The following is a 25,664-nucleotide window of genomic DNA, read 5'->3' as shown; positions in this document are numbered from 1 at the left end:
TCACATGTAAAGTGCTTAGCACAGAGTTTATGCTCAAAAGTATTAGTTGTTCCCTGTTTGGTACACAAAGGGCCCATCACAAATGCAGGTGACTGCTGCATGCAAATATCTGCCCTACTTAACTGTCTCCCCAGGAGTATGGGGGTCACCTCTGCTTAGGGTCACCTTGGACTCCACCCCCCAAGTCCTCCTGCTTATGACATTAGCTTATTTTTTCTTCCTTCTTCAAAAGAAAAGTTTTAAACATACACAAAAGAAGAGAGAACTATATTTACACCCATCACCAGCTAGTTTCAACTATCAAGCAAAACATCTAGTCTCATGTCACCTATTCTCCCATCTCTTTTTTACTTTGAATTTTATTTTATTTTTTTAGATGCAGTCTCCCTCTGTGGCCCAGGCTGGGGTGCAGTGGAGTAATCTCCATTCACTGCAACCTCTGCCTTCCAGGTTCAAGCAGTTCTCCTGCCTCAGTCCCCCTGAGTAGCTGGGATTACAGGCACCTGCCACCACACCTGGCTAATTTTTGTATTTTTAGTAGAGACAGGGTTTCACCATGTTGGCCAGGCTGGTCTCGAACTCCTGACCTCAAGTGATCCGCCTGCCTCTGTCTCCCAAAGTGCTGGGATTACAGGCGTGAATCACCGCACCCGGCTTCTTTGAATATCTTAAAGCAAATCCAGTCATCATATTATTTCACCCATAAACACACCAATATGTGTCTTTTTTTTTTTTTTGGTTTTTTGTTCTGTTGTTGTCATTTTTGAGACAGAGTGTCACTCTGTCACCCAGGCTGGAGTGCAGTGGCATGATCTTGGCTCACTGCAACCTCTTCCCCCATCGGGTCAAGCAATTCTCCTACCTCAGCCTCCCATGTAGCTGAGATTACAGGCACACACCACCATGCCTGGCTACTTTTAGTATTTTTAATAGAGACAGGGTTTCATCATGCTGGCCAGGCTGGTCTCGAACTCCTGACCTTGTGATCTGCCTGCCTCGGCCTCCCAAAGTTCTGGGATTACAGGTGTGAGCCACCCCGCCCGGCCATCCACGTGTATCTTTAACAGATAGAGATGCTAAAGGACAAAACCACATTTATCACACCCAACAAAACTAGGAATGATTCATTAATACAATCTAATATGTAGTCCATATTTAACTTTTCCCAATTGTCTCAAAAACTTTTCTTTCCTGTTGATTTGTTTGGATCAGATTTCTCCAAAGGCCTGTGTTACATTCGATTGTAAGATCTCTTGGGTATTTTTCTATCAGCCTGCTTCAACATGTTCTGTTTTCAGTGGAAATGCTAGAATGAGGAAATCATTACCACTTGAAAGTCTCTCCAACTCACTTTCCTGAATCCTTTTCAATAACACAAGAACAAGCATCTCCTTTTTTTTAGTTTTTTTTTTTTTTTTTTTTTTTTTTTTTTTCCTTTGGAGGCTGGGCCCAGGCTGGAGTGTGGTGCAGTAGCTGGGACTACAGGCGTGAGACTTTACTTCTGGCTAAATTTTGTATTTTTAGTAGAGATGGGTTTTGCCATGTTGCCCAGGCTGGTCTTGAACTCCTGGACTCAAGTGATCCATCCGGCCTCCCAAAGTACTGGGATTACAGGTGTAAGCCACTGCGCCAGCCTGTATGGAGGTTCCTTTAAATGGGACCATTCCCTGTTTTTAAATGACAATAAGTGTTTCCCCTTTCCAGAATCTTTAAAATAAATGGATTCCTCTAATAGTTTTCAAAATCCAACAATCATCCCAGTGAAGTAAAAAGGCAGGATTTGTATTATTTCTTGTTTTAGAGGGTAAAAACTTCTGGGGATTTCGTTCTTTTCAAAATGACTTTTTTATGCCCTCCCACCTGCCTTTTGAAATCCACCAACCACAATATTTACCCCATCCCCCTCTTCTCTCCCTCCATCTCTCTCTCTCTCCTTTACACACTCCCTCTCTCTCTCTTTTTAGCAGCAACATACAAGCCGGCCATATTAGAGAGATGGAAATAAAGCTTCCTTAATGTTGTATATGTCTTTGAAGTACATCCGTGCATTTTTTTTTAGCATCCAACCATTCCTCCCCTGTAGTCCTCGCCCCCTCAAATCACCCTCTCCCGTAGCCCACCCGACTAACATCTCAGTCTCTGAAAATGCACAGAGATGCCTGGCTACCTCGCCCTGCCTTCAGTCTCACGGGGCTCAGTCTCTTTTTCTCTTTGGGTAAGTTAGACTCACATCTGCATGCTCCCGAGGGTTCAGAAGTGTAGCCGCAACGTGAAGAGGATGGGGGCAGGGGATAGGAAAGAAGACCTAGCCCTTCCCTCTGTGTCCTTGGGAGGGGAGGTGCTGGGGACTGGAAGGGACGTTGCTGGGGAGTGTAGAACCCTGGGACTACTTAGTCACAGAAATGTTGGGTCAGGGGATCTGAGTGTTGCTGGGGGCTGACAGTGGTCAAAGGAGGTGAATCTTCTCTGGATTTCCCCTAAGTGGACCAGTGTGGGGGTGGGGCAGAGAGTGGATTGACCTGCAGTCTCTTCAGGGATTTTTTTTTCTTTGTAGCTGCCGCAAATGTGGGGTCCTGGGACTTAATGTTCCCTTAAGGGGCTTCTTTTCGGAACCTTGATCCTGGTGGATTTAGGGTGTTAGGAGAGTGTGCGGGGGAAGTGGTGGCAGAAAGTTGAGTCTGGGTCTGGCTTCCTGGCACTCGGTCTCACTGATCTGTTGGAACGTGTGTGGGAGTAGGTGGGAAGCGGGCTTGGGGAATGATGTCTGGATTGGGAGGAGACCTGCTGAGGCACGCAGTGATGGAGAAGGCACCTTTGGCTTGGGCCCGATGGAATGGAGGAGGGGCCAGGTGTAGAGATTCAGGAAAAAATGGAACACACGGGCTGAGCGAGGTTGCAGCCCTTTAAATCCAGCCTCAGAACTGCCCAGCCCAGTCTTGCAGACTGTCCTGTCAAGTGGCCCCAGATATTAATTTTGTATTTGACCACTCACAGACTTCCTGGTGGGGAAGTGGGCTAGAAAGTTATTTGCAAGCCTGCTTTGTAGAGTTTCGTTCTTGCTCCTAAACTTACTTATTGCTGGAGCAGCAACTGAGAGTCAAGTCCAAGGACTTGATGGAAATATTGGCCACTACAAAGCCTCTCTCTCTTTCTGTGGCGTGATGTGCTGGGTTTGGGGTAGGAGTGCTAAACACAGACAGTGCAGAGGCCCTGCCAGCCTGCTTTGCTGAGTTACTTGGCATATTAACATCAGGGCAGGAATGCTATGGAATCTCCGGCAGGACCTGGGTTTCAAGCCACCTTTGTCATTTACGTAATGACCACAGGCAAATTACTCAACCCCTCTGAGCTTCAGTTCCCTCCCGGGTAAACTAAAGAACGCCTACTGCCTGGCGTGTTTGTGATCTGGGCACGGCAGGAACTCAATGAATGGCTAATGTAAGAATGCTTTTTGTGAGCCCAGGCACTGTGTCTTGTTCAGCCCTCACAGCAATCTGAGGTAGATTCTATTATACCTCAGGTTACAGGGAGGAAACAGATGACTATGGTAACGGGTAACGGGAGCTGAGATTTGAACTCCCTGTGTCTGACTTCACCACATTCTCTTAAACGTTGGATTCTACTGCCCCCAATGTTCAAGAAATGGCACTGCTGTATTAACAGTACCTAATTGATCAGTCTCAGGACACGCTGAAAGAGGGGGAGTTGGGTGAGTGGACTGTTGCAAGGAGCCCCAAATGGAGGACAGGACCCCTCCCTCAGGAGTTAGGAAGCAGCTTCCTGCAGGAGGGAAGCCGCCTGGTGAGAGCCATGGCTAAGTAAAGTTAGAAAGGGGGCTCAGTGACCAGGACCCAGAGCCCTGGGCTAGGGCAAGGAAGAGGGAGTCTGGGATGAAGAGGTCTGAGTGTTGGGGGTGGGGAGATGGTGGTGGGAGGCAGCTAAAGCTTCTGCAAAGCTAAGTGGGAGAGGATGCAGGAATGGGGATCCTGAACTTGAACTTGATTGGTGCTGCAATGAGGCATGTCCCTGGCACTCCAATGCTGAGGGCTGAGTTGACAATGAAACTTTGGTGGTGTTGCAGTAGCATCGATCCCCAGGATGGAGGATGCCACAAGTGATGAGGGAGGGGACTCTGTCGGGGCTGGGCTTGTGGGGATGACTATGGAGGTGGCCATAAGAGAAGAGGGCCATAAGAGAAAGGGCAGGTGGGCAATCAACTGTACCTACAACAGAAGCATATGAGGCTAATTTTAGCTAGAAACAATTCAAATGACTGGACTTCCCTCAAGTTTTTCTTGAGACCGTTAACTCCACAGTCACTGGCCTGCTTACCAATGTATGGATTATGTTAGGGGAGGCATAGAAAGTGGAGTCTGGGCTGAGCACGGTGGCTCGTGCCTGTATCCCAGTGCTTTAGGAGGTTAAGGTGGGAGGATCGCTTAAGGCCAGGAGTTGGAGACCAGCCTGGGCAACATAGCAAGACCCTGTCTCTATAAAAAAAAAAAAAAAGAAAGAAAGAAAAGAAAAAAAGAAAAATGAGCCAGGCATGGTGGCGTGTGCCTGTAGTCCTAACTGTTCCAGAATGCTGAGGTAGAAGTATCAAGAGTTCCAGGCTGCAGTGAGCCGTGATCACACCACTGCACTCCAGCGTGGGCAACAGAGCCAAACCCTGTCAAGAAAGAAAGAAAGAAAGAAAGAAAGAAAGAAAGAGAAAGAGAGAAAGAGAGAAGAGAGAAAGAGAGAGAGAGAGAGAAAGAGAGAAAGAGAGAAAGAGAGAAAAAGAGGAAGAAAGAAAGAAAGAAAGAAAAGAAAGAAAGAAAGAAAGAAAGAAAGAAAGAAAGAAAGAAAGAAAGAAAGAAAGAAAGGGAAAGAGAGAAAGAAAAGAGAAAGTGAAGTCTGGTCCTCACTCTGGCCCAATGCACATATCTGCTGCTTGTGGTGGCAGGGACCCAGACATGGCGAGAAAGCTGTCTCTTCTTCCTTTAGTAGACTTTATTGAGCCCCACTCTGTGCCACCCACTGTCCTGGGTACCAGGGGTACCAAGATGAATAAGAATCAGTTTCCCGGAGCCTCTTGAGGGAAACAGGCCCGTAAACAAATAATAACAAGACAACATTGTATGTATGGTAACAATAATAGCAATAATGATCATCAGAGTCGCAGCTAACTTTTGTCCAGGCCATGTGCTAGGCACTGTGCTGAACTTCATGCAGATAGTAAGTCACTTAATCCTTACGACAGCCCTACGAAGTTGGGCTTATTGTCGGCTATATTACAGATGAGGAAACTGAGGCACTGGGGGGTTAACTATCCTGCCATTCTGCCCCCAAGTCATGTGGAAGAGATAGGAACAGGGCTTGAGTGAGGACAAGGACACTGGGGAAACAGTCACCGAGGCTAATGCCCTGTGAGCTGGGACCTGAAGGATAAGTAGGAGGGCCCCAGGGACAGGAGGGCAAATGAGCTTCCCAACCTGAAGCAAAAATATGTGCAAAGTCATGGAAAAGGGAAGCAAGGTGGTGTTTTCAGAAAAAATCAGAACTGGGGTCACTGGAGTGAAGGAGACCTGGGGGGCTGGGGGCTGGCAGGAGATGAGGCTAGGGTATAAGTTTGCCCTCAGATGGCAAAGGGCTTGGAAGCCGTGCCCAGGAGCCTGGACTCGATCCTGAAAGCGGTGGGTAGCCGTTGGAGGTTTGGAGGTGAGGAGTGATGAGGGTGGGCTGCTCCTGGCTGCACGGGGATGGACTGGAGTGGCCGGGGCTGGGGAGGCCCTGGAGCAGGAAGGGTCTGGATGGTACGGCAGTGCAGGTGCGGAGATACGGGCTGGATGCCACACTCACCTGGGAGGCAGGAGCTGCCCTGGGAGACAGTTCATCTGTTTAGACACTTAAAAAAAAAAAAAAAAAAAGGAGGAAATAATTACCTCATAGTTTGCTGTAGGGTGGAAAGACGAGTGAAGAGATTAACTTCCAGTCTCTGCAAGAGATAGCATTTGGCGGATGAGCAAATTTTCATAGTCTCTGCAAGATGGGCTAGTTAGAACAGTGGATGACACGGTGCCTGAGGGCCCAGATGTGCCTTGGAGACAGCAGGGGGCCCGCCACTGCTGACGTTTTGGATCTAAGATCAGAAGTCACATCCCATTGATGATCATTTTCCTTCTGTGAGTTGAAAATCAGGAGACACAGGCCCCAGACCTGGTCTCAAATGGGACAACCAGGAAGACTGCGTGCCTTCCTTGTATGGAGGTTCCTTTAAATGCAACCATTCCCTGCTGGCCGGCCTGCCTGGAGTTGGACCTGCCATATAGTCGGCAAGAGATCTGGTACCCCAGATGCCTTGGGATGGGGCTCAGTTCCCCACTCAGCTTCAGTGCCTCAACCCTGCCTGGAGCCAGGCAGGCTAGATTCAGATTCTAGCTTCGCCTCTTACTAGCCGTGAACTTGGGTTCGTCTCTTAACTTCTTTGTGCTGCATCTTCCTCATCCGGAATGTGGGAGTGATAACAGGGTTTTGTTAGTATTAAATGAGGTGATATATGTAGAGTGCTTAGACAGTGCCTGGCTCGTTGTAAGCATTTTGTAAGGGTTTGTGGCTGGGAAGTCCTTTCTGTGGCCTTGGCCATGCATTCAGGTGCTTTCCTGAAGCAGGACAGTTAATCAAGAGACCAGAGTTTTGCTCAGAGCTGTGATCTTTTTAAGCCATGCCCCCCTCGTCTTTAATGAGGGCCCGGACTGGCGGAAGGTCTGAGGCCCAGCACCCTAAAGCTGCTGGGATTCTGGTAAGGTCACAGGCTCACGTGGGGATCTTGGATGAGGGGCTAGGAACCATGATTCTGGCCTCAGCTTGTCCCTATTCTCTGCGTGTGGCTCTCATGGCCTCTCTTTCCTCATCGGTAAAACAATGGGGCTAGATCTACGGTTTCTGATCTCAGCTCCAACTCTGGCTCCGGATCCCACACTCCCTCGCCGGATGGAACTTGACGTTTGACCTCTGTGACCACTAGAGGGCACGCGTGTTCCGCCCGGTACCTTCTGCAGTGCCGCGCTGCAGGGTGGGGAGGGGGAGCCCGCATTGCACCTCTCTGGCTGCCCCAGTCCTGCGGGCCAGAAAAGGCGCCCCCGCACTCCTCTCTACCCTGCCCTCCTCCACGGCAGGGTGCTAGCTCCTTCGAGATGGTGGAGTTCAAGTTCTAATCTGGAGCACTGCCTTGGGCTTGGTGGAGGGGGCGGGCAGAGGTCCGCGCAGGGTCTGCCGGTTTCACAGAACGCAGACTTTTTGGCCTGAGGAGCCCCTGATCGACCTCCCAAGGGAAGAGCTAGAGGGGCAGCACATTCCTGGGATGGGAGGTAAGCTCAGGACAGGCACTGCCAATGCCTTCCCTCAGAGCTCTGTGCCTCTGCAGATAGAGATGCTGTTGGCATTTTCTGCACACCTCCTCCTTGGCTGGTGCGGTGCCAGATGCTTTCAGAATGGTGATAAAAGTGCAGGAGATGGAATTGGGCTTTGTTCTTCCTGGCAGGGGCCCACTCATCCTCCCCAGGCCGTACTCCCCTAATGAGCACTTAAGCTCACACCTGGAATCCTCAGCCCTGGGCTCCTCCTCGAGAAAACGCAGATGGTGACACCTGTCTCCCAGCTTGGAGAACAGATGAGGTCCCCATGCCTACCCCTCCATCCAGGGCTGCTTCCAGTTCAGAGACTCTCTGGTTCTTAAGTCCTACCACTTGCCCTGATCACTCGGGCCAGGGGCGGGGCCGGCAGAAGGGTGCTCCAGGCCGACGTTGGTTTCCCAGCAGGCTGCAGGGCAGCTGCTTCTGCAGCTTTGTGCAGGAAAAAAAAAAAAAAAGTTTGAAAAATAGGAGCCCTGCAGGCCTGGGCTGTTTGCCAATTCCTAAGGACTGGCTGGAGGGGACAGTCTCCAAGGTGCCCTCAGGCCAGGCCAGATGCTCCCCTAGAAGCCCTTCCTGTTTGCAAGGCAGAACTTGGGGAGAATTGAGGATAATAGCAGCTACCATTTGCTGAATACTTACTGCTTATTTTCATTATGGAAACAACCCTGCTGCATTTTACAAAGGAGCAGCCCCCACTCTCCCAGCTTCTGATGCTGGAGCTGGGATTGAACCCAAGTCTAGTCGCATCCCCTTGTCTACGCTATTCCCACATCAGCCACTACTGGGCTCACCTGGACAGCCTCCCAGCACTCCCCAACCCTGCAGGGACCTCCTATCACACTACAAAGAGGAAACTCCTAATTCCGCATCCTGGCCCACAAAGCCTTTGTGAGCTGGTCCCTGCCTTACTTTCAGACCTCAGGTCTCACCATGCGCCCCCTCAGTCACTCTGTTCCCTCTGCCTCAGGCACACGAAGCTCCTTCCAGTCACTGGGACTTGGCTCCTGGGAGTACCCCTGCCTGGGAACTCGACTCCCTCAAAACTTCAGCGGGCTCACTCCCTCACTTCAGGTGGCACTGCCTGCGTGACCCCTCAGAGCAGTCTTCGCTGCCCACCCGACGTCAGACAATGCCCCTCTACCTTGCCGTGTGTCTCTAACTACAACTCCATGATTTTTTTCCTTGTTGATGTCTATCCTTCTTCCCAGAATATAAGCTTCATGATGCAGTGACTCTGCCTGTCCTGTTCACAGCAGTAACCCCCAGGGCCTAGACTAAGTGCCTGGCACACAGTAGGTGATTTATAAATATTTGGTAAATGAGTGAATGAATGACGCCGAACACTGCTGTTTATCCTCCATAAATAAAGGGAATCTTCTGAGATAAGGTTCTTGAGGATATGGGCAGAGCATCTTGGAATGAAGGCCAGGGCTCAGGTGAGTCCAGTGAGGTGCCTAGGGTGTGACATTTAAGGAGGTAGTTCCATGACCAGAGAGTGGATGCCCCTTAAGTATCTTGCCCCAGGCCCCTCGCTCACCTCCCTATAGGCTCTGTCCTGCTTAGAATGTCAGAGTGGGACAGGCCTTTCTCAGCCCCAGCACCAAGGTCTCCTGGCCTACATCTGGTGTTCCTAATAGGACTCCTCCACAGAACCAGCAGCTCCCACCCTGCCCTCCTGTAGCAGCTCCTTGCCGTGGTGTCTCCAGGTCTGACATCTCCAAGAGGGACTCCTGTCCCTGTAGACCCATCAGCTGGTCCTTGGAATGGTGCCTCACCTTCTGGGGCACCTCTTCCCTCCCACAGCTTGTCTGCCCTCTTTCTTGTCTGTCACAAGCCTGAGGAAGGTAGGGGGCTGGGCTGTGCTGGGACACAGCTTTGCTCTGTCCCTGGGATATGGAGAGCGAGGCCTTCCAAATCTCCAGCTGTTCTCAAGCTGCTGCCCTGAGAACAGAACTGCAGGGGAGCCCTGCAGTTTCAGCTGGAAGGGCTTTGGCCCAGCAAAGATGGTTCGAAGTGGTGAGAATAAGGGGGAAACTGAGGTAAGCATAGTGAAGCCCCTTGTCTGTGGTCTTCTGCTAGCATATGATAGAAGTGGGGCAAGTGTGGTGGGGGTGGGGGTTGCCTAACAGTGGTTCTGGAAAAGGCTTGGGGCCATTTGGCTGCCCCTGGCTTGACAGATAGATGACTTGATGATTTGATCTCTCTCCTCCCCTGCCTGCTCTGCCACCCCACTTTGCCTCAAAGACCATATCTGGTGCCCCATATGTGCCTGCCCACTCTAGGAGTATGGACTGGGGAGGCTGAGTGGGCCCCTGCCAGGAAGAACAAAGCCCAATTCCATGCGGCTTGCACCTGTACTCCCAGCTACTTGGGAGGCTGAGGTGAGAGGATCACCTGAGCCCAGCAGGTTGAGGCTGCAATGAATCATGATTGCGCCACTGCACTCCAGTTTGGGCAACAGAGACCCTGTTGCAAATAACAATAACTCCCACCTCCTGACTAACTGGAGCTGTTGAGGACCCAGTCCTCTGCCCGTTGCTCTGCTCTGCCTCATCCCCCAACACCCTCAGGCACAGAGGGCTTGCCCCTCCCCAGCCCTTCCAGCCAGACTCCTCACCAGCTTGTGCCTTCGTCTGCAGTGCCACCAGGACGGAGCATGGAGGTCACAGTACCTGCCACCCTCAATGTCCTCAATGGCTCTGACGCCCGCCTGCCCTGCACCTTCAACTCCTGCTACACAGTGAACCACAAACAGTTCTCCCTGAACTGGACTTACCAGGGGTGCAACAACTGCTCCGAGGAGATGGTGAGTCCTGGGCTGAAGGCGGGAGTGGGGGAGGAGGCAGGAGCCCTGCAGCATGAAGCTCCCATCCCACCACCAGCCCCTGCGCTGGACTAGGGCCCCAGAGGACCCTGGGTGGGCTGCGTGCTCTGGAGGCTTTGACACAAGGTGTGCTGCACACCCAGGTGCCTCCTAGAGGTAACTGCCTCTCTTCCCCAGGAAAAGGGTGGATGGGAAGAGGAGGCATCCTCGCTGTCCTTGTAGTTGCTTGCTCATTCAGCCGCCCATCCGCCCATCCTGTCCCTTACTCCATCCCCAGTTCCTCCAGTTCCGCATGAAGATCATTAACCTGAAGCTGGAGCGGTTTCAAGACCGCGTGGAGTTCTCGGGGAACCCCAGCAAGTACGATGTGTCTGTGATGCTGAGAAACGTGCAGCCTGAGGACGAGGGGATTTACAACTGCTACATCATGAACCCCCCTGACCGCCACCGGGGCCATGGCAAGATCCATCTGCAGGTCATCATGGAAGGTGAAGGCTGGGGTGCCAGCTGCGGGGCCCTGCCCTTTCCCACCCACCTACTCTCAGCAGCACTCGCTCAGGGCACTTTGGGGAGGCCATGCCTTCCTGAGCGTGGGAGCAACCATTTGTGCTGCGTAGAAGGAATCCATTTTCTTCCCTCTAGTCCTCAAGAACCTGGGAACATGTCCCAGAGAGTCCTGGTAATGATATAGACTATAATCCCGGTCTTAATGATGGGGCTGGGCGTGATGGCTCACACTTGTAATCACAGCACTTTGGGAAGCTGAGGCAGGCAGATAGCTTGAGCTCAGGAGCTCGAGACCAGCCTGGGCAACATGGCAAAACTCCATCTCTACAGAAAATGCAAAAATTAGCTGGGCATGGTGGCTGGCACCTATACTCCTAGCTACTTGGGGGGCTGAGGTGAGAGGATCACCTGAGCCCAGCAGGTCGAGGCTGCAGCGAATCATGATTGCGCCACTGCACTCCAGCTTGGGCAACAGAGCAAGACCCTGTTTCAGATGACAACAACAATAATAATGATGGTGATGATGGCAGCTTTCATTTATTGGGCACCTCTATGTCTCAGTCATAGGACTAAGCTCTGTTTATGCATTATTTCATCCTCATGAAAACCTTTGAGGAAGGTATTATTATGAACCCCATTTAACAGGTTAGAAAACTGAGGTTAGAGAGGATAAGTTACTTAAAGTCATGCAATTCGTAAGTTGTACAATCAGGACTCAAATTTGGGTCTGGTTTGATCTTAAAGTTCGTGCTCTTAAATACTTCATCACACTACCTCCTCTGGGGCCTTTGGGTGTCCTGGGATTTAAGGGTGGGGGAGCGCTTCCGGGTCAGTCACCTGGATTGCTTTTTGGCTTTGCTAAAGTCCTGTCTGTGGAGGAGAGTAAAGTCAGGGTGGTTCCACGCATGCCATGGATAGTGGGGTAGTGGGGGAGGCCCCTTACCCAGCCCTGGTGCTCAGTGGCTCCCCTTCCTTTCCAGAGCCCCCTGAGCGGGACTCCACAGTGGCCGTGATTGTGGGTGCCTCTGTCGGGGGCTTCCTGGCTGTGGTCATCTTGGTGCTGATGGTGGTCAAGTGTGTGAGGAGAAAAAAGGAGCAGAAGCTGAGCACAGATGACCTGAAGACCGAGGAGGAGGGCAAGACGGATGGCGAGGGCAACCCGGATGATGGCGCCAAGTAGTGGGTGGCCGGCCCTGCAGTCTCCTGTGTCCCGTCTCCTCCCCTCTCTGCCCTGTACAGTGACCCTGCCTGCCCGCTCTTGGTGTGCTTCCCGTGACCTAGGACCCCAGGGCCTACCTGGGGCCTCCTGAACCCTCCACTTCGTATCTCCCACCCTGCACCAAGAGTGACCCACTGTCTTCCATCTGAGAAACCTGCCATGCTCTGGGACGTGTGGGCCCTGGGGAGAGGAGAGAAAGGGCTCCCACCTGCCAGTCCCTGGGGGAGGCAGGAGGTACGTGTGAGGGTCCCCAGAGAGAAGGGAGTGGGTGGGCAGGGGTGGAGGAGGAGGCCGCTGTCCACCTGCCCAGTGCTTAGCCTGGCAGTGGCTTCAGAGAGGACCTGGTTGGGAGGGAGGGCTTTCCTGTGCTGACAGAGCTCCCTCAGGAGGGCTTGGCCTGGCATGGCTGTGCTCCTCCCCTGCTCCCAGCCCAGAGCAGCCGTCAGGCTGGAGGTGACGATGAGTTCCTGAAATTTGGAGGGGCATGTTAAAGGGATGACTGTGCATTCCAGGGCACTGAAGGAAAGCCAGGGCTGCAGGCAAAGCTGGACATGTGCCCTGGCCCGGGAGGCTGTGTCGGGCCCTCGTTTCCATTGCTAGTGGCCTCCTTGGGGCTCCCGTTGGCTCCTAATCCCTTGGGACTGTGGATGAAGCCAGACTGGAAGAGCAGTTCCAGGTAGGGGGCCAGGTTCCACAGAGGGCACCCACCAACAGAGGCCAGTTTCGAAGTCAGCTGAGGGCCTGAGGGGTGGGCCCCATGGTGAATGCAGGTTGCTGCAGGCTCTGACTTCTCCCTGGGGTAACCACCCTCACCTGGCAGGGGCAGCCAAGGCTGGGAAATGAGGAGGCCATGCGCAGGGTGGGGCAGCTTTCTTTGGGGCTTCAGTGAGAACTCTCCCAGTTGCCCTCGGTGGGATTTCCACCTGGCTTTTAGCTGCAGAGAGGGAAGGGAAAGTCTGAGGCCGGCATGAGGGGAGGCCTTGGAACCTGAGTCCCCAGTGGCAGCCCTGTCCCATCTGTGGCCACGCTACTCGCTCCTCTCCCAACAACTCCCTTCATAGGGACAAAAATGGCAATTGTAGGCCGGGCACGGTGGCTCACGCCTGTAATCCCAGCCCTTTGGGAGGCCGAGGCGAGTGGATCACCTGAGGTCAGGAGTTCAAGACCAGCCTGGCCAACATGGTAAAACCCCATCTCTACTAAAAACACAAAAATTAGCTGGGCATGGTGGCGTGTGCCTGTAATCCCAGCTACTTGGGAGGCTGAGGCAGGAGAATCACTTGAGCCTGGGAAGCAGAGGTTGCAGTGAACTGAGATTACACCACTGCACTCCAGCCTGGGCGACATAGAGAGACTCTGTCCCAAAAACAAAAAAAGGGAGCCAACCATCACTGCCATTACACTCACATTCAATGGAAATTGGTTAGGCCTGAGAGAAGGAGCAAGAGACAGAAACACTGACTCTGAGAACACGACCTTGGAAGATCCTGACATCAACTAGCCAAGTCACTCACTTACAAATGGGGAAACTGAGGATCCTGCCCCCGGCTCTGGCTCCTCAGTCTCCAGTTTGAATCAACAGAGCCATCGTTTTCCAGGTGGGAGGGGCCTCTGGGGCCTGGTCCATGATGGGGCAAGGTGGAGGGGTGGGCTCCTCTAGCCCTGCCCCCGTCCCAGGAGCCCAGCCCCTCTGGCCAGGACTGAGGAGGGAGTGGAGGGAAGCAGGGAGGGAGGGAGCAAGCATGAAGGGCGCAGCTGCTGGCAAATGCCGCATTCCCTGCCCCAGCACTTCCCAGCCTTTCCAGGAGCTCAGCCCCACCCCTGCTCAGGGAGTCAGGTGCCCAGGGTAGGGAATAAGTCTAGGAAAGGGGGTGGAGACAGGACTGTGACAGTCTCAGGGACCAATCCCTGCCTCTGCCCATCAGATGGCCAATTTGGGGAGAGAGCAATATCATCTGGGAGATTCAGCTTAATTCGCTTCAATTCAGCAACCATTCATTGAGCATCTATTATGTGCCAGGCACTGTGCCAGGCACTGGGGACATACACAAAGCCATAAGCATTGGGGGCTGCCAGGTTGGCACTGTAGGGACCAAGATTAACTTTTTGGTGCATCTAATTCCACCTTTGCAAGACACTGCTTCCAAGGCTACAATTGGGGAAGATGAAGAGATTCTAGAATCTGGGCCCTGGGAAGGGAGAAACAGCAGGGAAGAGGGGCGATACAACAGGGTCAAGGGTGCAGAGGCCAGGCAGAGTGGGCACAGAGTGGGGGATGGGCAACCAGCCTGGTAACACCTGGGTGAGGTGAGTGAGTCAAGCCCATCTGGAAATGCTAAACTCATCAGCTCAGTACCTAACTGCCAATCAACACACTGCCAATGTGGGTGGGCTAAGCCACCAGGATGCCTGCAGCAGATGGACACTGCCCATACTCGAGCCAGCCAGCTGGGGGCAGAGAGGTGGGTGGTGGGCACCTCATGCCAGCTGAGACCAAGAGTGGTTGTATACATTTCTGCAGCTTGCAGATTTCATTTTTTTGGTCACTCTTAAAGTGTCCTTCTCTCCCAGGATGAGTTAGGATCTGTGCTGATATTGGGAACTTCTCTTTCTCCAGGATCCATAGCATTTAGGGGAATTTTTTGCAGGCTTTCCTAGTGTATTCTAAGAAGTTCTAACTCTCCATCAAGAAGCCCAAGATTTCTGGAGTCTTTTTTCCCTCTGCCCTGACCAGTTGGGGCCCAGGAAAAGCAATGTCTCTTCATGGGCCTCAGGGCCCCGGCAGATGGGGCTGGGTCAGGAGCTATCTCTGTCCCAGGTGCTCAGCCCGCATATGCATTTTCTTCTGGAGCCTCTTAGAATCTCCTCCAGAGGACTCATAGAGCTGTCTCCCCCAGGACGGTGAGGTTGGGAGCAAAATGGGGCTTCTGTAAGTAGAGGTGGAAAACCAGTGAGATGTTTCCACAGCGGCCATTTCTCTACCCTGTTTCCTAACTTATGCTGACAAGTTTTTCCTCTTCCTACCATGGAGTTCAAGCCCCACTTCTGGCTGCATGTTCCCACCACCATGCTCTGCTGGTTTCAGTCTGCTGACTTTCTCAACTGCTCCAGCCTCTCCTGCTCTTTCAGAATCTCCCCCTGCCCCCCTCCCCCCAATCTGTCTTTTCCTCCTAATTAAGGGCCACTGCAAAGAGAGACGGGCGGCTAACCCATGGGATTTAGCTTATAAGAACAAAGCACAATTTTTCAGGACTGAAATGCCTTGAGGTGCCTTGGAACTAGCTTTGGAAATAGCTATCTGCCCCTTAGCTATGGGACTCTTCAGTTATTTCCAGTTTATAAAAAGGAAAAGCTGATCGGATCCATATTTATCTCTGCGAGTCTCCTTGGGAAGGTTGGGCTGGTAAATATTTGCAAGGTAAGGTTAAGCAGACAGACAATTGAAAATACTGGGCAGGTCCAAAAGGATAGTCCCAGGCCATAGGAATGGCTTGGTGCAGTTAACGGGTGATGAAGCAAGTAATCTTCCTTCCTACTTATGTCTTCAGGATGGACAGCCTGTGTCTCTTGCTGTGCCTCTTGCTGGCGTCTTCCTTTATTGAAGCTTGCTGATGCACTGTACATAGTCTCTCTCTATAGGTATAGATATATTATATATACAAATATCAAACATCTCACCACACCCACCCCAAAAGTTACACTGTGTGTGTGTGGGGAGGTGTAATCACTTCTCAGTGTTTTGAGTTGATTCACCAAAGGCAAATTTTGGAATGTTCTTGCGCTTTGTGCACTTGGAGGGGAAAACCCAACTACATATGCACTTTCTTGGTTGTGTGTGCTATAGAGAGGTTGGAAGGGGTGGTTGGAAGGGGAGAGAAACTGAGATGGCCCTCTATGACCCGACTGCTGGGATGTATCTGCTTTTGGGAGCAGACTGAGTTTCTTTTGCAATTTGTCTTATTGTTTGGGTCTACTGGCGACAATAAACTGTCTCCCCTGAAAATCCCTCGAGTGTGGCTTTATTCAGGGGTTCAGGGCAGGGTAGGCTGAAGCTTTGCCAGGATCTTAACTGGAACCCTAGGTGCTCCTTGCCTGGTAATCCCATTGGTGCTGCCAGATCTCCAGCATCTGAGGGCCTCAACGCCCCTGTCTCACAAGGGGAATGTTGTCTAACCCACACTTGTTCCCCCACAGATGTTTCATCCCTTTGCCTTCCCCAGCTCCCTGGGGACTCTGCCCACCCTGAGACAGGGTGACTGAACACCTACTTCTTGGAGGGCTCTCGATTATTTTGGAGATGAAGACAACCCTGGAAGCTCCCAAGGCTGACTGTCATGCGGATGTTGCCTGTTCTTTGCACGGGGGTGTTGGATTAGACATTTCTTTTGCCTCCTCTGGACTCAGAAAGAATAGATGACAGCTGGTCAGTCTGCCCTCATGCAATTCATGGAGAATGGTGGCTGTGAGAAGGGTCAGGTGGCTCATGTCCCGTCTACATACTGCTGGATCCTATTTACATGTGCCAAAGCAGCCCTAAGAAGTTTAGGACCAAAGGCAACCTCCTGGCTAGGGGCTCCACTGTCCAAGACAGGCCTTTTTTTCCTCCCTTGTTCTCCGTTCTTCTGTCTCTTTGCATCTCTCCCTCCCTCCCTTGCACCTCTCTCTCTCTCTCTCTCCTAGGAGGCTTACCAGGCTTACCTTCCTCTTCCTACCCTGAGGTTCGAGCCCCACTTCTGGCTGCATGTTCCCACCACCACACTCTGCTAGTTTCTCAACCGCTCTAGCCTCTCCTGCTCTCTCAGAACCTCCCCCCGCCTCCCCACCCCCCATCTGTCTCTTCCTCCTAATTAAGGGCCACTGCAAAGAGAGACAGGCTGGCTAACCCTTTTCAGCAAGAAAAACCTCAACTTGCTGAATGGCAAAGACATACTTAGGTAGTTGGGTCCTACTTTTCTCTTGGTTTCCGTCTCATTCCTGTCTGCTCCCTGGTGATCCAGAGACCCTCACCAGTGGTTAGTAGTTAGGAATACGCCAAGAGGACCTTGATATTGGTCGTTCTAATGGTTTAAGGGATGACAGCTGCCATTTGGGAGAGAAGTCAGACCAGAGGTGGCAGCGTTAAACAAAGGTGGCTGGTATTCAACAGCACCAAAGTTCCCTTGGTTTAAAAGAATGTCTATCCCTGGAGCCTGAGTCCTTCCAAGAATGGGGTGTTGGCGGGGAGGGTGCTTCTCTACTTAACAGATAGGAACATTTGGGCAAGGGACATGGACTGAGCTGCAGAAGGCACCAGGGATTCTGGTTGGTTCCTTCCAGGATGGACACAGGCCCCTGGTATTCGGCCAGGCCAGCAGCATGTTCCTCACTGGGCTTTTCTCCCAAACACTTGGTTTTGGGGACCAGGTGGCAAAGGGACTAGGAACAGTTTGCCCCAACAGATTGAGAGTTCTTCCTATGGGCAAAGAAAAGGGAGCAAGGCCCTGGGGAAGAGGGCCTTGGAAGTCACGAACTGGGCCTGGTTTCTGGGAAGGCTGGATTTTGTTCAGGCATCTCCCCTAAATTTGGGTTCTTTGGCCCGGCCTGCCTGGGGCAGGGTGGATTAATTTCGATTGCAGAATGAGCTGCCTTGGTGGGGGAAGGGATAGCTCCTACCCTGGTGCTCAAAATGATTGGTCTCCTGTGCCCCTCAATTGGGATGGAGATACCCGTACAAGAGCCTCCCAGTTCCCACTGGACACCCCATGCGTGGGATATCCCAGTGGGATAGCTATCGGCCTGCCCATGGACGGTTGCTAGGGAATAGGAATCTGGGTCAAAAGGAGTAGGGGTGACAGAGTAGACCTTTGCAACAGCAGAGATGGGAGGACCCCCAGAATACCTGTCAAGGCTCCTCATTATTCTAAAGGGGAAACTGAGGACCAGAACAGAGAAGTGACATGCTTAAGGCGACATGATGAGTCAAGCACAGACAGAGTCTGGCACTGGGTTCCGAGTCCGCTGTGTTTCCTGCAGTCCACAGGTGCTGCACCTAGTGCTCGACACAACAGCAAGCACCAGCCCAGGCCCCTCCCCTGCTCTCCCCAGCTTGGCCTGAGTTGGTGCAGAAGAGGCACTCATGCTTCCTTAAGGGCCCAGTTTTCAAAGCTGAGGTTCAGAGAGGGAACATGATTTGCCCAGTCATACAGTTGGCTAATGACAGAGCCTGGGATAGAACCCAAGTCTCTCTTCCCCCAGTAAATGCCTTCCCTAGGCTGACCTGATGTCCCTGGGCAAATAGGCTCATGTCCTTTGGCACTAGTTCCCGAAGTTCCGTTCCCATCCCCCATCAGCATGATGTGCCTCATGTCAGTTTGCATAGGGGCCCCTCTTAGGTTACCTATCTCCCTCGCATCTTGCAAGGGTGGAAGGTAGTATCAAAACATCTTCAGGTGACAGGAACCTGGGGTAGTGTCTGGTGGGGTGCAGGCTGGGCAACTGAACACAGGACAGAAGGGCAGGCCCCCACTAGGTCTCCTGGCCTTCTTCATTGGCTCTTTGGGGGCTCAGAAGGTCCACGCGGGAAGGACTCTGCAGGAACTCTTCTCAGAGAGCCCCGGTAGCCCCTGACTCTTCCTACAGAATCTCACCCCGAAACCCACCATATTTTAGTCATTCCTGGCTGCCTGCTACCAGGCTGATGTCCAGAGTGCCAGCTACTTCTTAGGACAGGCTCCAGCAGCCCAGTGGATGAGGGCTCCGGAGGGCCTGGCGAAGGAAGCGCCGCTGAGAACCACATCCTGGCACCCTGACATGGCACATGGATGTGGTGGGGGGCGGTTAGTGGAGCCTAGCCTAGGAGAAAAGGGAGCAAGGCCCTGGGGAAGAGGTGATGGGAATAGACGAGTTGGGATGGGGGAGTTGGTGGCCTGATTTGGCAACTTTTTCTTTTCTCTGGCAATAATGACCTCGAGGTCTAGGAGGTGCTGAGGAAGGAGGGGCAAGTGGGTGCCAGGCACTCAGCCTGGCTACTTGGGATTCCATGGGAGGGGTTTTCCCCTGTGGCCCTGGCAAAGTCACCTCTATCCCAACCACAGTTGCCTCTGCTTCTCAAGTGGGACAAATTCCCAGTAAACAGGTGGCAAAGGGACTAGGAATGGTTTGCCCCAACAGATTGAGAGTTCTTCCTGTGGGCAAATAGGCAGAAGAGGAGGGTGTGTTCAGCCAGGAAGGGAAGTGTGCATCATAGCTGTTGACCGATAGAGTGGCCCAGGCTGTAGCCTCAGGGACAGGGATTAGACTTGTCCCATTCTGTCCCAAGGCAAGACATTAGGACTGGCAGGGAGAGACAGATATTGATCCAATGTAAATCAGAGCTGTGCAGGGGGTTGAGTTTTTGAGGTAATGAAATCCCCATCCCAGAAGGTATTTAAGCATAACTTAGGGGTGTTGTTGGGAAGATTCATATATCAGGGCATACTTTTAGATAGCCTTTAAGTTTACGGATAATGGCCCTCTGCAGTCCTCATCTTAGGACTCAAATGATAGAAGTGGGATAGAAATCTTGCTTGCCTGAAGATAAGTATAACACATACACCGGCAAACATGCACACGCGTCTGGCCCTCTGCTTTCTTACTGAGTTGTGGTTTTCCCCAGGCCCCCTCTATACCCCTGTACCACTTTACCTGGTTCTTCTGTATCTGATTTATCCGTGGTGGGGATGTGGGGAGTGTGGGCAAACCTCTATGTACAGTGAGAAATACGCTGGGAGAGGGTGGGAAATTTGAAGTCAGGTGACCTTGGGGAGCTTCTTTCCAAAGATGAGGCCAAGTCTAACTTGCCTTCCTAGGCCCACTAGCCAGGTCAGAAACTCCCGTCTTTCCAGTCAAGACTGTAGAGGGAAGATGCAAGTCCTCCCTGCCTCCCTCTCCCTGAGTGCCCCCAGCTTTTCCAAATCTGTCAACATCTCCCTCAACTCCCCCATAGCACGCTCATACCCGTGCAGGCTGTCCACTGGAGCTGAGCCTGCTGGAAGGGCTAAGGGGTGGATTTCATGGCCATCTTGACCTTTAAGGGCATTGAGGGAGGAAGGTATGGGACTCTTGGCTAGATCAATAAGAAGAGCCACTATTTACCGAGCACCTACTCTGTGCCTGGTGCTGACCTAGGTATTCAATGTACATCAGCTTACTTCATCCTCAGGGCAACGCCCCGCCCAAATGCATCCTTTTCTCATTTTTACACATGAGGAAACAAAGTTCTGTGGTGTTATAAGTATGTGTACAAACAAGGTGGCACAGCTAGGAAACAGCAGAGCCAAATTCACGCTCAGGGCTTGGTGAGGCCAAAGCTATCACATGACATCAGGAGAAAGGACGGTGAACTGGGCTCTTACAGACCAAGCACTTGGGGGTGGGGGAAGGGTGGCTTGGAGCCAACCCTAAAGTGAACATGGACAACAACATAAGGGCAAAACTGTGAACAGAGGCCACGCTTTCCCGGTGGGCCCCTCCTGCCCACCCCTACATGGCCTGGCCCTTGGCCCCACAGCTCTGTGCAAACAGCCACAGCATCTGCTGGCCACCTTCTCCTCTCCTGGCTTCTGGCTCCACTCCCTTCCTGCCAAAAGCCTGTGTATCCTCTGCTTCACCTACTGGGCAATTGTCTCTCTGTCCCCACCCGTCCCCTTCAGCCTGAGCCACATTCCAAATTCTTTAAGTTGCCCTAGACTCAGGAAGACTCTCCTCTGCTCCCAGGCCTCCTCTCTTCCTCTCATCTGCCCCCCACCTTCTCTGCCACATTTCCTCTCCTGGTCCACATCCTCCCTCTCCCTCACTTTGCAAGACCCACTGCTCCCACACTAAAATGCTCTTAATGCATGAAACCGGAGCATCTGGGGAGTCCTGCCAGGTACTCCGTGCTATGCTGTGCTTCTGGCTTGCTCAGTCTGTCTCAGGTGCCCATTTCAGACCCAGGTCAGGAGGGTATCTGGCTATTCAGCTGACAAGGCAGTCCTGTGAGAGACAGGCTGCAATGGATGACAAACCTTCCCAAAGCCTCCAGTTCCCAGCCCTCCCGAGGCACCATCCTCCCTTGATGGGCAGGCAGGGGGCCATGGTGACCCACAAAGCAGAGAGAGAAATATAGCTCTGGAGTGCTGGGTAGGGTGGTTGACACCCTGCCCGGGGGCTTCAAACCCCACCCCAATGTGGCCTATAGTAAAGAGACGTCCAGGACTCACCCCATCTTGGAGCTACTGCAAGGGCAGCACACGCCTGCTCCTGGAAGTGGGCACACACCCTCTCCAGCTCGGGACTGGCCGGTGAGCATCCCTCTGGTCAGGATATTCCAGCTGCCTCCTCCCTCTGCCCTCCTCCTTCCAATGAGCTCATCTGTCTGGGGCTCTCTACCCACCTTAGCCTGAAAGGATGTTTGGACAGAACCTGGCAGAAAACAGAAACAGAGGAAGGGAGGGATTGAGGAGGTGGCTTCCTACCTGCCTCTGCCCAGAGCCCCTAGAAAGCAGAGGAGTGAGAAGAAGCGATCAACTCTCCTTGGGAGAAGGGTTCAGAAAGAGTTTATCTTTACTCCAACTCGTTGGTGTGAGGTGGACTCTGTGTGGTGTTCCTTGCTGGACTGCTAAGCCGTGGACTCTGTGTGGTGCTCCTTGCTGGACTGCTAAGCCATGTGCCTGTGGGTTGGTTTGGTGCATGCTGTCCTGTTAACCCCCTCGGCACCTGCCAAACTTCAGTGGACGCTGAGACTCTGGCTGGGGCCAAGCTGATGCTCTGAGCTGGAGGAAGGGAGTGGCGAGTAGGGAGGGGTAGAGGCCAGACCTTGGTGCAGCAGAAGGAAGCTTCCAAAAGTTTGTCCAGGTAGCATCCACCTAACCCCAACCCAAGTGGCAGAAGGATTTGTGAACATTTAACTTTAAGTTAGTACAAGTAGAGAGAATCTCCTGCCTGCAGTTTCCCCATCCTGAGACCGGGGCTCTGGTTACAACCAGGGAGTAGCTCAGGGAAGGAGAGGGACAGATGCATCTCTTGGTTTTGCTCTGGAGAGGAGCTGTGAGGTGGGTGTGTGGTGGGGGAGGCGGGCTCGCTGCAGAGCCCGTTGTCCTCCAGCTCCAAGAGCCAAGTCAGCGCTGCGCTGAGCTCCCTCTGTTACCTGCAGTGCCCTGGCAGGAGCGCGAGGGTTTATGGGGGAAGAGGAGGGAGAGGGAGGCAGGCGGGCAAGGGCAATAGGGGAGCCAGAGTAGGAGGAGGCTCCCTGCCAGGCTCTTGTTACTCAGGAGGAGCTCCTCTCAAAATAGCGCTGGAGACCTCCTTGGAGCTCTCTGTTGCCCTTCCTCCTCTGCACAGGGTCTCGATGGCTGTCTGAGAAATGACAGGGGAGGAAGCATTTTCCATGTACCCACCCTGATTATCTGTACAAGGTGATCCCACTCCAGGGGGTGAATGCCTTCCAGTGTAAGAGCAGCTCTGGAGGCTGGCAGCTGGAGCTCGGCCCATTCCTGCCCACCTGACTTCCCCTGGGGCATGCTGATTCCTCTCTAGGCTGGCCCCCCTGGAAAACAGGCACCCACCCTCCTTCCTAGCTCAGATCCAGCTCCCTAGGAGGGCAGGGGAGAGGAGACCAGCTGAGTCAGTTGCTTGGGCCCTGAGGATTTTTGCTGGGCTTACTGCTTCAAAGAACCCTACATGAATCCCCAAGGAAACAATCTCCTTCCCCTTAAATCTAGGCCTTGTCTCCTGCAGCCTGAGAGCGGGCAGTTCTCTGACAACTCTGTGGCACAGGGCCCAGTCCGCCTCTGCATCTTTGAAAACTGGCTCTTCAATGTATTTCTGAGCTAGGCCACCCAAGAGCTGTGTGTGCATTACCCCATCACCAGGAATCGGGCTTGTCTGACCGTGGCTGGGGACTCTGTCCCCAGATACCACCCCTGCCCTCCCCCAAGGGACTTCCAGCAGAAGGGACAGGAGCCAAGGTGTGGTATCTGTTTCTTCCTGTCCCTATCCAGTGACTGGGGACTCTTGAGCTGGGCGAAGAGGTACTAAATCAGGAGGGCCCCGGAAAAGATAGTTTTAAAAGGTAAGAGAGAAGGAGCTCTGACCTTTTGACACCCTCTCCCCTGGCATCCTCAGTAGGAGCCTCTGAGTTAGATCGATGGGCTAGGTTTTTGAGAATTTTTGAGGAAAGTGCTCTATAAATGTAAAAATTCTCTAGCCCTTAAGCTAATGCATTTCTCAAGCACTCTTTCTGCCCAACTGCCGAGCCCTCCTGGAGTTCTTTAGAGGAAAGCTGGGGGTGCGGTTTGGGGAAATCAAGTAATGGGGGGGTGCTAACCCTGACTTTAGCAGCAACTTTCTAGGTGACCTCGGGTTACATGTTCTACCTCTCTGAGCCTCTTTCTTCATCCCTAAGGCATGGGGATTTCCTATGGACCTTTCAAACTCTACGAATTGGTGAGGTAGCAGTGAGGTAGCAGGGAAGGTGGGGAGAGGGCACTGAGGACACTGGCCACCTTTTCCTGTCACCAGGATCTAAAGATATCCCTGCAGCTCTGTCGCTCTCCTCCCCCTGCTCTGGGCAGGGGTCACTTTCCTTCCTTTTGGCTCACCTCCTCTCTCACCTCAGACTAGGGCTCTGAGAAACATGACCCCTGCTGTAAAAATAAAGTGGTCAGTTTGTGTGCCTGGCCCTGCTGATCTACTGCAAGGACCTCCTGGGGGAAGGACAGGGTAAGCCTTCGAACCTGGAGACAGAGCGGGAGGCTCAGCCTCAGGGCCCACAGACCTCTTTAAGTTCAAATGGACTGAGTGTTTATCCTGTGCCTAGCAGTCTGCTAAGCACTTTTACATGCAATAATACCTCATTCCTTCTTTACAGCTAGGTCCACTTCTGATGTTGCAAGGCCTGGAGCAAAGATACAAATGGAAATTATACATATGTCTAAATATTAATCAGGAAAACAAAGTGTTAAGATTGATGTTTTATCATCTGCCTTTAATTACTTTTCCTTCATGATAACCTGGAAAACCACGTGCAAAATGAAACTTTCAGGCCATTCTCTGGTACACGCTCTTCTCTGGTCCTGTAGGGAGAGGGGTTCTTGTGCATGCCTGGGGTGTATGTCAAGTTCCATGCGTTCCCCATCACCTGCAAACAGCTGTCCCTTGCCCACTGCTCTAGCCCTTGAATGTACACCCAATATGGTCAGCCCTTGAAAGGACAGATCTGGGGAACAGGGGGAATTCCAGAGTTCCTGATACCCAGAGTACAGTCTGGAAGGGGAGGAGGTGCATGCCTCTGTCTGCCCTGCCCCCTTGGTCCCATGGACTCATTCTCCAGTGAGGAGGGGCATGGCCAGAGGAGGGTCAGAATGAGGGCCTTGAAACCAGGAATCCAGGGCTGAGGCTCCTGTTGCCCAGGTCTAGGGGTAACATTGCTCTTAGTAAGCCTAGGAGGCAAATATCATTGCATTCACCATTTTATAGATGAGGAGCAGAGGCTCCCCTGGAAGACTGTGTAACTTGCTCAAAGCCATACAGTCATAAATGGTGGCGCTGCCAGAGCCTCTGTGCCACTATAGGGAAGGCAGCGACCCTCTCTCCTGAAAAAGCAAACAGACATTCAGCATTTTGCCTGTAACCTCAAGGGGTCCACTATTACTCGAAGTCCACCCAGAGACCCCTGTTAAGAAGGTGGTGTGTTGGTGTGCCTGCAGCAGAAGTCAGACCATGAAGTGGGAGCAGGCTTCCCAGTTCGGACCAGTCCTAGACAGTAAAGACAGTAAAGATGGCCTGTGATGCAGGGAGGGTCTTGGATGGTTGGAAAGGTGCTCTGGAGGAGATCTACTCATTTACAGAACCACCACCCCAAGTAGCACCGCTCAGGTGAAACTCTTTCACTTGGGACTGTCTGGGAAAAGGCTCACTGGTTCACAGCCTCGCCTCAGCCCTCTGACCTGGTTGTCACCTAGGACTCCTGCACCCCTACCCCAAAAGGGAGACCGAGGGAGTCCGCGGTTCCGAAGAAAACAGGAGAGTTGGAGGAGGGCGAAAAGGCAGAGTCTGAGGGGGATGGCCTAGGTAGGAAAAATGAGAAGCAGGGTGCAGGGGGAGGGTGAAATGGGGCGCAGGACACAGACCAGGAGCGGGCCGTCCTGCTCCCTAACCTGGAGCATGGCGATTTCCAAGGGGTCCATGGAGAAACGTGGGGCGGGGTGGCGTGGGGGTGGGGGAAGGGAGGGCGGGGGCAGTTTGCAATTGGAAAGCTCTGTTCCAGGTTTCCTAAAACAACCGCTGGAGTTGCTGAGCGATAGGGCTAAAGGTGGCGGGAGCGGCTCCGGAAGCTGCACGCGCGCCAAATCGCACGGCCACCGAGGAGGCGCAGGCTGCAGTGGGCAAGCCCGCACACGCCCACCCGTTGTTGCAGCGTCCGCTGCGGACTTTAGAGCGGTCTCTTGGCGGTCCTGGGAAAGGGAGCCACTAACCTTCCCGTGTTCCCCTAAGCAGAACAAAACAGCCTTCCAACAACCGAAAAGCTCCACCTCTACTCCCCCCTGAACTATGTTCCTAATTGGCAGCTCAGCGCATGGGATGATGCGGGTGGCTGCAGGCCGGCCCTGCAGTGCCAGCCGCAGCAGCCCAGCCCCACTGGAGAGGGAGTTAGGGGTATGGCCTGGTCCCGGGGCTCCGGGACCGCGAGGCGGGACGCGCCTGGCGGGGTGCGCAGCGGGCG

The 25,664-nt window shown here is 52.9% G+C and overlaps 1 protein-coding gene across 1 annotated transcript; it reads left to right on the top strand.

Moving 5' to 3' along the window:
• Positions 1 to 1,937: 1,937 nt before the first annotated feature.
• SCN2B (sodium voltage-gated channel beta subunit 2) lies at positions 1,938 to 15,949 on the top strand. Its single transcript, XM_010367433.2, has 4 exons — positions 1,938 to 2,215; positions 10,034 to 10,200; positions 10,496 to 10,706; positions 11,706 to 15,949. Exons 1-4 carry the CDS (start codon positions 2,146 to 2,148, stop codon positions 11,903 to 11,905), a joined length of 648 nt encoding a protein of 215 aa, XP_010365735.1. The 5' UTR covers positions 1,938 to 2,145; the 3' UTR covers positions 11,906 to 15,949.
• The last annotated feature ends 9,715 nt before the right edge of the window (positions 15,950 to 25,664 follow it).

This window comes from Rhinopithecus roxellana, chromosome 15 (genome assembly GCF_007565055.1).
Source record: "Rhinopithecus roxellana isolate Shanxi Qingling chromosome 15, ASM756505v1, whole genome shotgun sequence".
NCBI lineage: Eukaryota > Metazoa > Chordata > Mammalia > Primates > Cercopithecidae > Rhinopithecus > Rhinopithecus roxellana.
The sequence above is the reverse complement of the archived record's forward strand: the minus strand, read 5'-3'. Positions and strand labels throughout refer to the sequence as shown.